Here is a 17,051-nt window from a genome sequence, read left to right on the forward strand (position 1 = left end):
TCCAAAACGGAAAGAAAGCAACGCTCGAACGTGATCCTGCCTGCACAAAACGGAAAGAAACGAACGCGGGAAGGCCAAGAAGGGCAAGCGCGGAGCAAATCGGGTGGAGAAATCCTTTGCATTGACAGCGAGTAAATGCGCCGGAGCTGTACGTAGAGGGGCAGGCAGCTGAGCCTGCCTGGAGTCTGCCACCCTGCTTCTGCAATTCTGTTTCTCCTCCTCCTCCTCCTCCTCTCTGGCAAGTGGCACGGCAACGCCTTCTTCAGACTCTGCCTGTATATATAAGAGAGCCGGCAGAGGCGCGGCAGGCAAGGGATTCGTCTACTTCTCTCTCGCCGGCGCCGCCGTTAGGGCGTCAGGAAGATCAACCTCGTCGCCGTCGCGTCTGCTTCGGATAATCTCTTCGTCCCCTGCCCCGTCCGGTATGATATCTCTATGTCATGATCTACCCCTATTCACTCCTTCCATGTCCTTCTCCTTGCCATTCGTTTTCTCTGGATTTCCCACGATTTTGTCCGTGCGGTGGCTCTGGTTCATACGAAATCGCCCTTGCGAATTCCGGTTTGCCTAGTGTTTTGAGTCTTGAGTTTTGACCACCCCAATAATCCCCCCTGTATCCAGGAGGATCTGTGCTAGATCATCAGCCTAATTAAAACTCCTTCGTGCCTTCATGCTCTCGTGAATTCTTCGAAACTGATCAGATCCGCCACCACACTAAACCCTTCATGTTTCGGCAGTTTGGCAGGTAGTTGTGGTGCTGGTTGAAGGCGAGGCGAGATCATGTCAGCGGAAGCCGCCGATGGCGCGGACACACAGCTGGCGCGGCACGACTCGCTCTACGGTGACGCGGAGAAGGTCGCCGGCGACAGGCGCCACGGCTCCGGGGTCAGCGATCGATCAAATCATTCATCACCTTGCTGACTTTTTATTTATCCGGCTGCTGTGCTGTGTGCTATGTGTGTCTGACTATCTGCATGGATGCATGCATGCAGGCAAGCTGGCGGCACACGGTGCTGCTGGCGTTCCAGAGCGTGGGGGTGGTGTACGGCGACATCGGGACGTCGCCGCTCTACACCATCTCGAGCACCTTCCCGGACGGCATCCGGCACCCGGACGACCTCCTCGGCGTGCTCTCCCTCGTCCTCTACACCCTCCTCCTGCTGCCCATGGTCAAGTACGTCTTCATCGTGCTCTACGCCAACGACAACGGCGACGGCGGCACCTTCGCGCTCTACTCGCTCATCTCGCGCTACGCCAAGATCAGGATGATCCCCAACCACCAGGCCGAGGACGCCGCCGTCTCCAACTACACGACCGCCCATGAGCCCAGCTCGCAGGCCAGGAGGGCGCAGTGGGTGAAGAAGATGCTCGAGTCCAGCAACGCCGCCAAGATCGCGCTCTTCACCATCACCATCCTCGGCACCTCCATGGTCATGGGCGACGGCACCCTCACACCCGCCATCTCCGGTACGAACGTATATTGAGCATTTATACTAAGCTTATATAGATTGATCTGATGTTTGATGGCCGTGTTGTTGCAGTGCTCTCTGCGGTGAGCGGGATCAGGGAGAAGGCCCCTCACTTGACCCAATGTACGTACAAATATTCAGCCAGGAAACTTCTGAATCTGATTAATTGTCAAGAGATTTTAGCTTGTTGATCTACAGCCAGGGAACTTCTGAATGTGATTGATTCTGAATGTGGTTTGTTTTACGTAAAAACAGCGCAGGTGGTGTGGATCTCTGTGGCCATCCTGTTCCTGCTCTTCTCGGTGCAGCGCTTCGGCACGGACAAGGTGGGCTACTCCTTCGCGCCCATCATCTCGGTATGGTTCGTCCTCATCGCCGGCATCGGGGCGTACAACCTCGCCGCACACGACGCCACCGTCCTCAGGGCCCTCAACCCAAGGTACATGGTGGACTACTTCCGACGGAACGGCAAGCAGGCGTGGCTCTCTCTCGGGGGCGTCGTCCTCTGCACCACAGGCACCGAGGCCATGTTTGCTGATCTTGGCCACTTCAACATAAGGGCCATTCAGCTGAGCTTCAGCTGCATCATCTTCCCCTCCGTCGCGCTATGCTACATGGGCCAGGCGTCCTACCTGCACAAGTTCCCGCAAGACGTCGGCGACACCTTCTACAAATCCATCCCGGCGGCCATGTTCTGGCCGACCTTCATCGTGGCCATCATGGCGGCCATCATCGCCAGCCAGGCCATGCTGTCCGGCGCCTTCGCCATCCTCTCCAAGGCGCTCTCCCTCGGCTGCTTCCCGAGGGTGGAGGTGGTGCACACCTCCAACAAGTACGCAGGGCAGGTGTACATCCCGGAGATCAACTTCCTCATCGGCGTTGCCAGCATCGTCGTCACCCTCGCCTTCCAGACCACCGCCAACATCGGCAACGCCTACGGGATCTGCGTCGTCATGGTCTTCTCCATCACCACCCACCTCATGACCGTCGTCATGCTGCTCGTCTGGAAGACCAACGTCGCATTCATCGCCGCCTTCTACGTCGTCTTCAGCCTCACGGAGCTGCTCTACCTCTCCTCCATCCTCTCCAAGTTCGCCGAGGGCGGGTACCTGCCATTCTGCTTCTCGCTGGTGCTCATGGCGCTCATGGCCACCTGGCACTACGTCCACGTCCGCCGCTACTGGTACGAGCTCGACCACGTCGTGCCGGCCGCCGAGCTCGCGGCGCTCCTGGGCCGCCGCGACGTGCGCCGGGTGCCCGGCGTCGGCCTGCTCTACTCGGAGATCGTCCAGGGCATCCCTCCCGTGTTCCCGCGCCTCGTCGACAAGATGCCGTCCGTGCACGCCGTCTTCGTCTTCATGTCCATCAAGAACCTCCCCATCCCGCGAGTGCCGGCGCCCGAGCGATTCATCTTCCGGAGGGTCGGCCCCGCCGACCACCGCATGTTCCGCTGCGTGGCGCGCTACGGCTACACCGACCAGATCGAGGCCGCCAAGGAGTTCTCCGCTGCTCTCCTCGATGGCCTCAAGCTGTTCGTCCATGAGGAGGCCGCCTTCTTCGACGACGACAACGACGACGGCGCTCTGCAGCTGCGGGGGGCGCGGGCGGCGGCCGCGGAGGAGGAGAAGCGGTTCGTCGACGCGGAGCTGGAGCGCGGGGTGGTGTACCTGACGGGCGAGGCGGACGTGGTGGCTGCGCCGGGGTCGTCGGTGTTGAAGAGGATCGTGGTGAACTACGTCTACACCTTCCTGAGGAAGAACCTCCGCGAGAGCCACAAGGCGCTCGCCATTCCCAAGGATCAGCTGCTCAAGGTCGGGATCACCTATGAGATATAGAGATACATCAATCATCCTTCTGTGTTTCTGGTGCTGCACCTCGATAGGTGTTTCTCTTCTGCACAACTTGTTGTTGATGACGACGAAATTCTAGCAAATGGATTAGTAGTGTACTAAACCTCTGGATTTTGCATTGCCCGGATGATCATGTACACCAATTTGTCGAGAAAACTTATGGGTTGCCTAATGCTGATGTGGCATGAGCTAATTAGGAATCACTCACTAGCGCAGTGCTATTAGGGCATCCACAATGTGGTGTTTTACTGCCTCTAAAGACCGTCTCTAAGACTTTAAAACTGACGCCACACTGCACATTGAGTCTCTAAGCTAAAAATATGTGGCATGAGCTAATTAGGAATCACTCACTTTCAGCTGTAGCTTTTTCCAATGCTTTATACCCAGCCTCAATGCTAGACCTAAAAATAGTATCGTGTTTCTTTGCACACCATGAAATAAGGTTAGGTCCATGAAAGATGGCAAATCCCCGTGTGAACCATCTATCATCCAAGCAACCAGCCCAATCCGCATCAGAAAAGACACTGACACGAGCAAAGGATGACCTCTTGATAGTAAGACCCATATTGACTGTATTCTTAGCATACCTCAAGATACGTTTAGCTCTTGTCCAATGAGTTGTCGTTTACTCAGAAGATGTGTCACGTACTTTCCTTGGGATAAATGAATACAATGATCAATTTTTTGTACTTCAATGCCTAGGAAATAGTGCAAATCTCCTAAATCTTTGAGAGCAAAGTCTGACCTGAGATCATGTAGTAATGCTGGCAGTGCTTCACTAGAAGAGCTGGTGACAATGATATCATCAACATATATGAGAACAAAAATGGTAGTTCTATGCTTGTTGTAGATGAACAGTGATGTGTCAGACTTTGATGGAACAAAACCAAGAGCTTGCAATTTCATACTTAGCCGAGAGTACCATGCTCTAGGGGCTTGCTTTAATTCATACAGGGCTTTATCAAGCTTGCAGACATGGAACGGTGCATCTTTATCCTCAAACCCAAGAGGTTGCTTCATGTAAACCTCTTCTTCGAGAACACCATGAAGAAATGCATTCTACACGTCTAGATGTTTGAGTGTCCATCCCCTGGAAACAACAATAGAGAGCACAAGACAAATAGTTGCTACTTTGACCACATTACTAAATGTGTCCTCACAGTCAATACGAAGAGTGATCTAGTATTTCATAGATGATTGCAACCTAGCTTGACGCATTTTCCTTGTGGATATCATCAATGACATCCTTGCAATCTGAAGCCACATGGATACAACGCAAATACAAATCATCTTAGAGGTCTAGTGCCTCTCTTACCGCCAGAGCTTCGAGAGTTTGCGAATCAGCAATGTACCTAAAGACAAGTGAAGAGGCTCCGAGAAACTTGCCGGTTTCATCTCTGCATATCGCCCCACCGCTCCATATCACCCCCCCCCCCCTTGTAGAAGTGGTCGCATCGACGTTTACCTTCATGGTGTTCGTCATGGGAGGCTGTCACTGTGTCGATCTTGGGGCCCTCATAAGCACAAGTTTTGGAGGATTTGCCGAAATCAATTGGAGTTTCGCCAAGTACCTAGTAATGAACTCATTAACAGTACCTAGTGATTGAAAGATGTCCTCATGGATGACCTTTCGTCTTGCACTCCAAATAGCCCACACAGTGACGATCATCCTCGCAAAATCTTCCTTGCTCATCATTTCATGTGTCGCAAAACGCCACTCCTTCAGGCTCTCCTTCTGGTGCTCAAGCAATGTATGTACCAGGTGTTTGGGTGCCAAAGCCCCAAAACTACTAGACATCGGGCATGTGAAAAGAGCGTACCTCCAAGTGTCCGTCGCCCCACACAAGTTACATGTGTCCTCCGGCGACATATGACGACGTTTTAGGAGCTCCCCCGTAGGCATGGATTGCCTAGCCAACCTCCATACAAACATCCTGATTTTTTTATGGAACTTTGATATGCCATATCCTGCTCCACTGTTTGCTTTCATGTTGAGCGAACGAGGAACTCTGAGACTCATGCATCCATGCCTCCCGATTCATTTTTGCCATCACCACCATTCGGTAAGCAGATCTAACACTGAAAGTACCGCGTGGTTACTCATGCCAAGCACAGAAGTCCTCCACCCGATGTGTGCATAGAGGGATCTTGAGAATTTCCACAACATAAAATGGTGTAAAAACAGTTTATAGTAATCCTTCCTTCCATGAAGTTGTGGATGCATCAATAACCTACGCTACTTCTGTAGGTGGATCTTGCACCAGGGACGTGATCGACCACTTAAAAATGTCCCTCGAGATCCAATTATGTGCCCAGATATCTGTTGTTTCTCCATCCTCAATTCTTATTATTATTCGTTGCGTCAGCACGCCCTGCCATCTAGGATAACCCTCCATATATGGGATGGATGCGTACCTAGCTCAATTTCAAGCAGTGAACTCCCCGGGAAATAGGCACATTTGAGAATCTCGCTGCTGAGAGAAGAAACATCCGTCATTGTTCGCGAGGCTTGCCACGCCAGTAAGGCTAAATGAAGACCTCCAGGTCACGAAATCGTAAGCCGTCCATATGCTTTGGCATGGTCATGACTTCCCACGTCATCCAGCTTGATTTCCTCTTGATGCGCTTGCTGCCCCACCAAAATTGCCTTATTATGGATGAAATATTGTCGCATAAGCCCATCGTAAATCTGAAACAAGACATGGAGTAGACAGGATTAGCTTGTGCGACAGATTTTATCAACACCTCTTTGCCCGCGGAAGACCACAACTTTTCCATCCACCCTTTGATCTTCTCCTATAATCTGTCTCTCAAATACTTAAAAGTTCCATTCTTTGAGTGTCCAACATCCGTTGGCATACCCAAGTAACGATAAGACACGGATTCATTTTGGACATGTAAAGAGTTGTTTTAGCTCAATTCTGACACTATGAGTACACCCTTTGCTAAAGAAAATAGAAGACTTCTCATGGTTTATCCTCTGCCGTGATGCTGCACAATAAATATCCAGTAGGTTTGACAGTGCAACTGCTCCCTCTATATTGGCCTTGAATAGCAGCATGCTGTCATCGGCAAATAAAGTGTGGCTAATGGATGGAGCTGTGGGGGCCACCTTAATACCCGTTAGTGATGACTGAGAACTGGATTTCACGAGGCATGAAAGACCGTGTACTACGATCAAGAATAAGGCTCTGTGTTTGGTTGGACTTTTACAACCAACTTTGGGCTTTTAGAAACTATAAGCTAACCAAAGGGGTAAAAGGAGAAGCAAATTCCGTAGAAGTTACAACTCCCCCCCCCCAACTTCAGAGATGCACTTTTAGCTATCCCGTGAACGTTGCATGGTATTTACCCACCTTTGCCACTGGCAAGTCAAAAAAGGATCATTCTATTCCTCCCGTCCCGAGCGAACCATCGAGCAGCTAACCATCCCTCGATAACACAAAAGAAACATCAACCCCCAATCCCCCCGAGCGGCACCTAGGGTTTGGCGCCTCCGCCCTTACCGCCACCAGCCCTCCACCACCGTGTCCCCGCCGGCGTCGCTTCCCGTGTACGCCTCCCCATCGCCAACTCCTCCTTCCTCCACTCCTCGTTGGACCTCCCCGCCTCACCAGATCGCGTGGACCACGGGACCAACCACTGCCCTTCACCACCGCACGCCCTGCCGCTGGCGACGCCTCCCACGCCCGCCTCCTCATCGCGACATCCTCCCTCCTCCACTGGCCGACGCAGCTCCTCCTTCCACCTCCCCGCCTCACCATCTCTGCTAGACGATCAGATCAGCAAGGGTCCCCGCCCTCGTCCGTCGTGCGCCCTATCGCCGGTGAAGGCTCAGGCCGCCTAGCCGCGCGACCTCATCCCTCCATCCCGACAAGTACAGAGAGGATGAATCTATCATATTATTGTGTATTGATGATGTAAATTTGGTAAAAAATTGATGGACGATGCATATTGTTTACCATATTATTGTGTATTGATGGGAAGTGGATGCAATTTTGATAGAATTGTCGTGCGCCCTCCGCCGTGATGATGTATTGAGGTGATATGTTTATATGTGATATGCGATATGGCTCAATTGTATTGTATGTGATATGTTGTTGAATTTGTATGTGTTAGCGGTGAATCATCTAAATTGTCACAATTTTCCTTTGCAAAGTGGTCATTATATTGCCTATCAATGTTTTCAACACTGTTTTAGATCAAGTTGCACATTAAAATATTGACTCATTGTTCAAGGTCATTACACACAATTCACACACGAATCTACGGTTTCACAGTTGTTTCAGCCAAACAGCTTCCAGCTTTTTCACATGCTGAAAGTTAACATTAGCTTTTTCATGTCTCACATCTCATAGCAGCTTTTTGAAAATTTGCAGCTCAACCAAACACAACTTAAGTATGGAGAGATCGCTAGTAGAAAAAGGGGCTTCGGTACGTCCCAGCTCAATTTACACATTAGTCCCGGTTCCATTACGAACCGGGACTAATGTTAGGATTAGTCCCGGTTCGAACGGCAAGGGCGCCGGTCGGTCATTATTTCCGGTTCAAAAGGGACCTTTAGTCCCGGTTCGTGTCTCGAACCGGGACTAAAGGGTTTGGAGGCTTTAGTCCTGGTTCGTGTCTTGAACCGGGACTAAAGACCTTTAGTCCCGGTTCGAGACACAAACCAGGACTAAAGGGGTTTTGTATTTTTAATTTTTCCTGTTTTTAAATTTTATTTCTGTTTGTAGTTTCTGTTTTAAATTGCTTATATCTTTTAGGATATTTAATTTTTTTAGTGATTCTTTTTGCATTAGATTCAAATTTTTGTCTAGTTTCTGTTTGTGCAATTAGTTTTTAAATTTGAATGGTTTAAATTTGAATTTGTTCAAATTTGCTTCAAACCCAAATTGTGAATAACATGAGTTTACAAATAGTTTTTAATTTAATTATTTTTCTCCTAGTCATCTGTTAGATTGTTATCACAGTAAGATTTATTTGGTTATTTTTAGAATAATTTAAATTTGGATTTAATTAAAACAATATTGTTTTGCTTATATAGTTGTTTTAGTCATTTAATTGTTGTTTTTTATTATTTTTAGTTAGTACTTTCTGTAGATTTTAACATTTTATAGTATGGTGCATATTGAATGCATAAAAAGTATGGAATTAAAATCATTTTAATAAAATGCCTTTGTAGCAGATGGGTTTTCGTCTGAAACCTTGATACTTCGAAGGATGATCCAGTTTGTACACGAAGTGCATCCAGTTTTTATCGTAACTCTCTCAACTTTTTAGCACATGCCATGTGGGTGAAACTATGATACCATGCCAACTTTCAACCTTTTCAGAGTTCATTTGTAGTGCTTTTCAATTTCAGGGTCAATTAGCTCAAAAAAGTAAGTAAATGCATGAAAAATATCAAATGAAGTCAGAAAATATTGAAAATTTATGATGTGGCTTTCAATGGTGTATTTTCAACACACAAAAAGTATGGAGTTCAAATAAGTTCAAAAAAATGAAATCCCTTTGCAATAGATGAGTTTTCGTTCGAAACCCTGATACTTCGAAAGAGATTGTTCATTTTGTACACGAAGTGCATCCAGTTTTTGACGTAACCCTCTCAACTTTTTAGCACATGCTATGTGGGAGAAATGATGATACGATGCCAAGTTTCAACCTTTTCAGAGTTCATTTGTCGGGCTTTTCAATTTCAAGGTCATTCAGGTCAAAAAATCATTAAATGCATGAAAAATAGCGAATGAAGTTATAAAGGGTCAAAATTTAGGATGTGGTTTTGAATGGTTTATATTGAATGCACAAAATGCATAAAATGTCTGAAGTTGAAATAAGTAAAAAAATAAAATATCTTTCTAGCAGATGGGTTTTCGCCCGAAACCGTGATACATCGAAGGATATGGTCTAGTTTGTACACGAAGTGCATCCAGTTTTTGTCGTAACCCTTTCAACTTTTTAGCACAAGCTATGTGGATGAAATGATGATACCATGCCAAGTTTCAACATTTTCATAGTTCATTATAGTTCTTTTCAATTTCAGGGTCATTTAGCTCAACATAGCAAATAAAGTTAGAAAGGGTTAACTCTGGCTTGGTTAACCTTAGTTGTGATTCTGGCGGGGACGGTGCTAGCAAATGTAGTCGACGGGTATGATTGGACTCTTGGCTAAAGGGGGATTCTGAAATTTTCAAACTCTACCCTTCCTGGACCGTCTTTTTTAGTTTTGTAGAAAATAAACAAAAATGCTAAAATCTTCAAAAAATAAAATCCTTTGAGATGTAGTTAGGTTTTAGTGCCTAGTTGGTATACAAATTTTGAGATATGAATTTTGACCGTTTTTTCAAAAAAGGGAAAAATATAAAACGACCATAACTTTTGCATACGACGTCAAAAAAAAGTTTAATATATAAAAAAAATAGAGAAAATTGGGAATCGATTTCACAGGGGCTTGCCCGGTAAAGTTTTCTCAGATGCTCAAAATTCCAAATGTAAAAAAAGTTATGGGAAAAAGAAGTTTTTTCCACAAAAATAAGAAAAAATAATTTTATTTAAAATCTTTAGGTTGTTTTCATTGAAATTCACTATTATTATTACTTATTTTGTTTATTTTAATAATTGTTTGAATTCAAAAAATTAAATCATGTGACATGACATCAAACCCTAGGTTGTTTAGGATTGATAGCTTACTATTGTCAGGAGAACAACAAGTGCAGACTTGGCAACTAGGGGCGATAGAACCAGGAAGTTAAGCGTGCTCGGGCTGAAGCAGTGAAAGGATGGTTGACCGCCCGAGAAGTTACCGGTCCGTGTTAAGACCCGTGACTAAAGGGCCTGTCCCTGAGGGCCCTCCGAGACGCCCACGTGGAGCACCTTTAGTCCCGGCTTGGAACAAGGCCGGGACTACGGGCAGGGACTATAGGCCCTGTCCCCACTAGTGGATTGGGTCTCCCTGTCGGATTCCTCTGGTTGGTTTGAAGGACTCGAGCTTCTCGCGCATTGAACAAAACTGAGAAAGACACATATGTAACCATGGACATGACTATGTTAATCTACTGAGCTGCAAAACCTAGCTTTGTCATAATCGCTCGCAAATAGGACCAGTGCAACCTATCATAGGCATTCATCATGTCGAGCTTCAAGGCGCAATAGCTATTTGCTTTAGATCTAGACCTTTTTATGAAGTGTAAACATTCATAAGCACATATAATCTTGTCTGTAATTAGCCTTCATGGAACAAATGTTGATTGCTCTTTAGAAATAATCTGGTAATATTACCTTCACTGTTTGCAACCACTGTTGACGGTATTTTGTATAACACATTGCAAAGACTGATAGGTCTGAATTGGGCCAAAACATTGGGATTTGTTACCTTTGGGGTGAAGACCAAAATTGTTTCATTAATACACTCTAGGCTCGATGTTGATGCAGTACACGCGATCGACCACTGAATGAATGAAGGCCGTGAGAGTGAGAACTAAGAGCCCAAAACTGTGTGGACATTATTGGAAAGCCCATGACGAGTGTTAACGACGGTTTTCACGGAAAATTCAAACTGAATGCATATTTAATGCATTCACACACACACATATTCTACTCCATTGTTAAATAGTATTTAATTTTATGAAATAATACCTTCATTTTTATGCGAAAAAAGCCGATCCACAATAGCAAATTATAGGTCCAACTATCCACATATTTGTTTCATGTGTAGCCCACGAATTTTTTTATGGGTTACAAGTATTTTATAATTCACACTTATGTATGTTTGATGAAAAAATCATGATATTATCTTATATTTTAAAATATTGTTTGTAATTTTTTGGTAAGTCGAGCTTCATCGAGTCGGGTAGCTATTTTACATTTCTGACACAAAAAACAATCGCTATTGGAAGGAAGGTAGATGCCACTGTAGGTTTTTGGTTGAGTCTAGTGAAAAGTGTATTTAATCCATATTTTGCATTGCCGAGATTGATTGACCAAATAAATTTGGTTGGGTATAGGGGAACTTTCTTTAATCCTTTTTTCATTGGTGGGATTGATTGACCGGATAAATTTGGTGTAGGGCATAACATATAGATGAGTTTTTCCCTTCTTTCTGGAATGTTGTAACTGTGACTCCATGTATCATTTTTCTCTTTCTTTTTCTATTGTACGGATGGTTAGTAAAATCATGATGGTGACATTTTACTCTTGCCATGTGATTATCATTGCACCGCCTTAGTTTGCAACACAGATTGCGCGCACGCTTTTGATTTTCCTTTTATGTGTAGAATGAATTTGCGCATGTTTGGGGGAGATTTGGAGTTTGCAAAAGCAAAGTGGAGATATATTTTTTACAGTATAATAATATTGAACTCCATAGGAGGCCAATTCCGAAGATCCTAGCTCATCAAATTATTTAAAATACATTTTTGTTATGATGGACATATGAGGGGCTCATGGAATAGGAAAGGAGAAACATCTGGTTTACCTAGCTAGTTGGGCAACATCTAAGCAAAGTGTTGTAGAGAAAATCTGGGTCCTCTCTTGTACTTGAGGAGTGGCAGCAAAAAGGAAAGCGATACATTTTGTTTAAGAAGAGTTCAAGTGCCCCAACCTGCTTGCAGAAGGTAAGCTTACCTGCTTAACAAGTAAATCAAAATAACATACTACAATACTCAGAACTGCCAAGGAAAAAACAAGTACTGGAGAAGTGGGGTATCGATCCCCATACCTCTCGCATGCTAAGCGAGCGCTCTACCATCTGAGCTACATCCCCATGATGACAGAAATCAGTAGCAAGTTTAGTCATCCTAAGAACGCTGTTAACATACCTGAACATGGAACTTCGTTTTTTTCTTGCGTTGTTCTTCTCTAGATAGTCGCAACAGCGTCTTGTTGTGTGCTGCAATTTTACGTGAATTGTTTTTCTCCAGAAATTGATAAACAGGACCGCGAAAATAATATCATTTGAATCATGATGTATGTCAAGCAAGGGACTCTATCCTAAATGGATTAAGAGGGTGCTTGATACGTTTTAGTCCCATGACTAAAAGTAGGGTGACTAAAACTTGCTAGCCTCACCCATGCTTGGATCGAAATATTAAAAAGACTAAAATCAAGTTAATGAGCATTTATTATCCTTCAAACCCTCCAATCAAGAACTCACATGTGTTAAAAGAGATGAGTTAAATGAGGAGAGAGAGGACTAATCCACATTTTAGTAGGGGTGTCCCTGACTAAAAAATTTTAACGTCAAGACTAGTTTTACTCTCTCTTTAGTCAGGGGTGCTTGAAACTTTAGTCTCTTAAAGAGACTATTTTTAGTTAGACTAGTTTTAGTCCCTTGAATCCAAACACCCTCTAAACACCATATGGATTGCTTATTGTGTAGCTAAGACATGGGCTTTAGACTTAAGACAGGGTGGGTGGTTTAGAAATAAAACATCAGTTACTAGTTTGTAATGTCATTTTAGTGATATTACCAATTTGGTGATGTCTGCATCACATAGTATGCATGACCGTTTGTACTTGTTCTTAACGCTTGTTAAGGTGTGTTTGGTTTGAGAACCAAAAGTCATGGCATGTCATGGTCTCGTTCTGAAGGAATGAGTTGGTTCCATTCTTGTGTTCGGTTGAAGATAAAAAATGTCACGGGTTCGTTCCATTCTTGTGTTTGGTTGAAGATATGAAATGAGAAGAATATGACTCAACTCACCTTGTGGGGTTATTCTTTTTTTTTTTAATCAAAATATTATATAAATTCCAGCAACATTTTCATTGTATTTTTGATTTTAACAATTAGCAGAGGTGTTTTCTTTTTTCTTCTATCAATAAGAGAAGAATAACCAGGTGATTCCTTTGATTTGGTGGAATCACTTGATGAAGCATATATAGGGAATATTCCTTTTCTAAGGATCACCCGATTCCGGTTCCATCCTCAACTAAACATTGGAATGATGGACCGCGGACGGAATCAACCCATCCTGTGTCAGTATATCCTCAAAGCAAACACACCTTAGATTATCTAGGATCGCATCGGTTTTGTTAAGCATTTAAACAATACTGGCACCTATGAAAAATTGCTTCAGCTCCCGCCCGCCTCAGCGGACAACGAAATTCCAGAGCCACGTCACCGATCCACGCCTCTCTCTCCCGGATCGCCATCTTTGACCGTCCAAACCTCGCACGGATCCAACGTCAGGCTGCACACTCCTCCCTTGTTAAATTCCCCTTCCATTCCTCCCCACCAGCAGCCGCCGCCACCATCTCCATCTCAGTCAGCTCCAAGGGAGGAAGCCGTCAGCCATGTCCGGTCGCGGCAAGGGAGGGAAGGGCCTCGGCAAGGGCGGCGCCAAGCGCCACCGGAAGGTGCTGCGCGACAACATCCAGGGCATCACCAAGCCGGCCATCCGCCGCCTGGCTCGCCGTGGCGGCGTGAAGCGCATCTCCGGACTGATCTACGAGGAGACCCGCGGCGTGCTCAAGATCTTTCTCGAGAACGTCATCCGCGACGCCGTCACCTACACCGAGCACGCCCGCCGCAAGACCGTCACCGCCATGGACGTCGTCTACGCGCTCAAGCGCCAGGGCCGCACCCTCTACGGATTCGGCGGCTGACCTGCGCCCGCCGCTGCCCTCTTGAGTCGGCCTTGCTAGCGACTGCTGCTGTTCCGGTGCTATGGTTTCCTTTCTGAATTTGTATGCGTGCGTTGTTGTTCCGTCGGTCTGTGTAGTTAGCGGGAAGTCGATGGATCTGAATGTAATGGAATTCTTGTTTCTTGCAAGGAATGAATCTGAATGCAATGGAATTTGTACTGTCAGCTGGTGCTACCAGCTCCTTTGCAGGCCAGCCTCAACCCCAGAAAGTGCTTGCTCAAGTTCAGCAGAAGGCTGAAGAAATGTGCCCCTTTCTCTATCTAAACAGGCGATGCAGTCTGCTGCTGTTATGCTATCTCCGATGCCTTGATATATCATGATTCTGTTCTGTAATACTTCCAGTACTGCTTTTTGATGTCGGAATGCTGTACTTAGTGTCATTTTGAAAATTGAGCTGGGAGTGATCCTCCTGTTATTCACAATTATGCAGAAATGCTCTCTGAAATTTAAGTGTCTTTTCATCATTCATACTCATCTGTGTTCTAAAACTCTGCATATGGCAGCATTTTAGTTCAGTCAACTGGTTATAGAATTGCACATTGCTCAACGTAAAAGCTGGCCAACATGTAACACTTTCAGTACTGCTTTTTGACGTTGGAATGCTGTACTTAGTGTCTGATCATGGCTTTCATAGTGAGAATTGAGCTGGGAGTGATCCTCCTGTTATTCACAATTATGCAGAAATGCTCTCTGAAATTTAAGTGTCTTTTCATCATTCATACTCATCTGTGTTCTAAAACTCTGCATATGGCAGCATTTTAGTTCAGTCAACTGGTTATAGAATTGCACATTGCTGAACGTAAAAGCTGGCCAACATGTAACACTTTCAGTACTGCTTTTTGACGTTGGAATGCTGTACTTAGTGTCTGATCTTGGCTTTCATAGTGAGAATTGAGCTGGGAGTGATCATCCTGTTATTCACAATTCTGCAGAAATGCTCTCTGAAATTTAAGTGTCTTTTCATCATTCATACTCATCTGTGTTCTAAAACTCTGCATATGGCAGCATTTTAGTTCAGTCAACTGGTTATAGAATTGCACATTGCTCAACGTAAAAGCTGGCCAACATGTAACACTTTCAGTACTGCTTTTTGACGTTGGAATGCTGTACTTAGTGTCTGATCATGGCTTTCATAGTGAGAATTGAGCTGGGAGTGATCATCCTGTTATTCACAATTCTGCAGAAATGCTCTCTGAAATTTAAGTGTCTTTTCATCATTCATACTCATCTGTGTTCTAAAACTCTGCATATGGCAGCATTTTAGTTCAGTCAACTGGTTATAGAATTGCACATTGCTCAACGTAAAAGCTGGCCAACATGTAACACTTTCAGTACTGCTTTTTGACGTTGGAATGCTGTACTTAGTGTCTGATCATGGCTTTCATAGTGAGAATTGAGCTGGGAGTGATCATCCTATTATTCACAATTCTGCAGAAATGCTCTCTGAAATTTAAGTGTCTTTTCATCATTCATACTCATCTGTGTTCTAAAACTCTGCATATGGCAGCATTTTAGTTCAGTCAACTGGTTATAGAATTGCACATTGCTCAACGTAAAAGCTGGCCAACATGTAACACTTTCAGTACTGCTTTTTGACGTTGGAATGCTGTACTTAGTGTCTGATCATGGCTTTCATAGTGAGAATTGAGCTGGGAGTGATCATCCTGTTATTCACAATTCTGCAGAAACGTTCTCTGAAATTTAAGTGTCTTTTCATCATTCATACTCATCTGTGTTCTAAAACTCTGCATATGGCACAATTTTAGTTCAGTCAACTGGTTATAGAATTGCACATTGCTCAACGTAAAAGCTGGCCAACATGTACTGACGTGAGAAGAATATATTTTCCATGGCCCTGTTTGGATCCTAGGGTTAGAGTTAGAGTGAGTTAGATTTGAGCCATCTAACTCTCAAAGATCCAAACAGGTGGGTTAGAGTTGGTTAGATGCATCTAACCCACCCAAAAACTCTAACCCATCCAAGAGGTGTTTTTTTGGGTTAGAGTAGGTGGGGTCCAGGAAAAGAGAGAGATCCAAAGTAGCCAAATGATTGAAAAAGAGCATTTATTGTCAATCTAACCCTCCCATCCAAACACCTTTAGAGTTAGAGTTAGTTCAGGTTAGTTCAAGGATTGGAATCTAACTCTAACTCTAACCAGGCTAGAGTATCCGAACAAGGCCCATGTAATAATTAGTTGATTTTCATCACCCATCCGAACCAATTAAAAATCAAAAAAGATAATGCTCACATGTGTGGGGGGTTTGCAACCCGCCCATACACATGGATTGCCGTCCATTGGTTGTTGCATGAATCTTGGCAACTTTGTCTGAATTTCTTTGCCACGTAGGACTCGATTGGTGCGTGGACGTTTAACCACTTCGTCCGCACGCTCGTTTCACTCTCGGATTGCTCACAGTTACCAAGGCGGCGTGTGGTGGTTCTACTGTTGCGCCCGCACGTCGCGCACTTCTCCTCTTCCAGTTCCTCCACCGACGGTTTCCCCACTCCCGCGTCATGCATTTCAGACAACATTCATAGCATCTCTCCCCATCCACAGTCATCTCGCATTTTCTAGGCGGAGGCAGAGCAGAGGAGAGGGGCGGCGGCGGCGGACGAGCAGCCGGTCTTCGTGGCCGTCGCTGGTGCTCATGCAACCGGAGCGTCGTCCGCGGCGAAGTCACCGTGCATAGGTAGGGCTTCGCCAATTTCCCTGGTGCGGATCTGCCTCCTCCCACGCCCCCGAATCCACCCCTCATCTGCTTATCAATTCTGACGAGATTCACGTTGGTCTCGGGGTCAATTTACTCATCCCCGATGACGAGAGAGTAGCAAGGTGTGTCGTTTGGCGGCAACACCTAGTTCATTTTGCTGCTGCGATGGAAACCACGCCGGTGATGCTTGTCGTTCCTCGGGTGGTACACTCTCTGTTTTGAGAGATTAGATGCCCTCTAGTCAAGATTACAACGACTTCACTCTGATTTCCTAGTTGATGGTCTTGTAGGCAACAATTTCTCATTTTTTCAGCGGTGTTATTTTGATTGAAGTTTGGGCCTGAAAGCATGGTATTATCCCTAGATCTAAATTTTACAGACAT

The 17,051-nt window shown here is 45.4% G+C and overlaps 2 protein-coding genes and 1 non-coding gene across 3 annotated transcripts; 2 read left to right on the forward strand and 1 right to left on the reverse strand.

Moving 5' to 3' along the window:
• The first annotated feature begins 245 nt into the window (after positions 1-245).
• On the forward strand, positions 246-3,462 carry LOC123403576 (potassium transporter 19-like). Its single transcript, XM_045097499.1, has 5 exons — positions 246-422; positions 738-885; positions 993-1,467; positions 1,542-1,592; positions 1,725-3,462. Exons 2-5 carry the CDS (start codon positions 781-783, stop codon positions 3,302-3,304), a joined length of 2,211 nt encoding a protein of 736 aa, XP_044953434.1. The 5' UTR covers positions 246-422; positions 738-780; the 3' UTR covers positions 3,305-3,462.
• Positions 3,463-12,004: 8,542 nt separating this feature from the next.
• Positions 12,005-12,077, reverse strand: TRNAA-AGC. The gene has a single exon. It is a non-coding gene; the product is annotated as a tRNA-Ala (tRNA).
• Positions 12,078-13,549: 1,472 nt separating this feature from the next.
• Positions 13,550-14,109, forward strand: LOC123403722 (histone H4). The gene has a single exon (XM_045097635.1). The coding sequence runs from the start codon at positions 13,607-13,609 to the stop codon at positions 13,916-13,918; it is 312 nt and encodes a 103-aa protein (XP_044953570.1). The 5' UTR covers positions 13,550-13,606; the 3' UTR covers positions 13,919-14,109.
• The last annotated feature ends 2,942 nt before the right edge of the window (positions 14,110-17,051 follow it).

The sequence above is a fragment of the Hordeum vulgare genome, chromosome 6H, assembly GCF_904849725.1.
Source record: "Hordeum vulgare subsp. vulgare chromosome 6H, MorexV3_pseudomolecules_assembly, whole genome shotgun sequence".
Taxonomy (NCBI): domain Eukaryota; kingdom Viridiplantae; phylum Streptophyta; class Magnoliopsida; order Poales; family Poaceae; genus Hordeum; species Hordeum vulgare.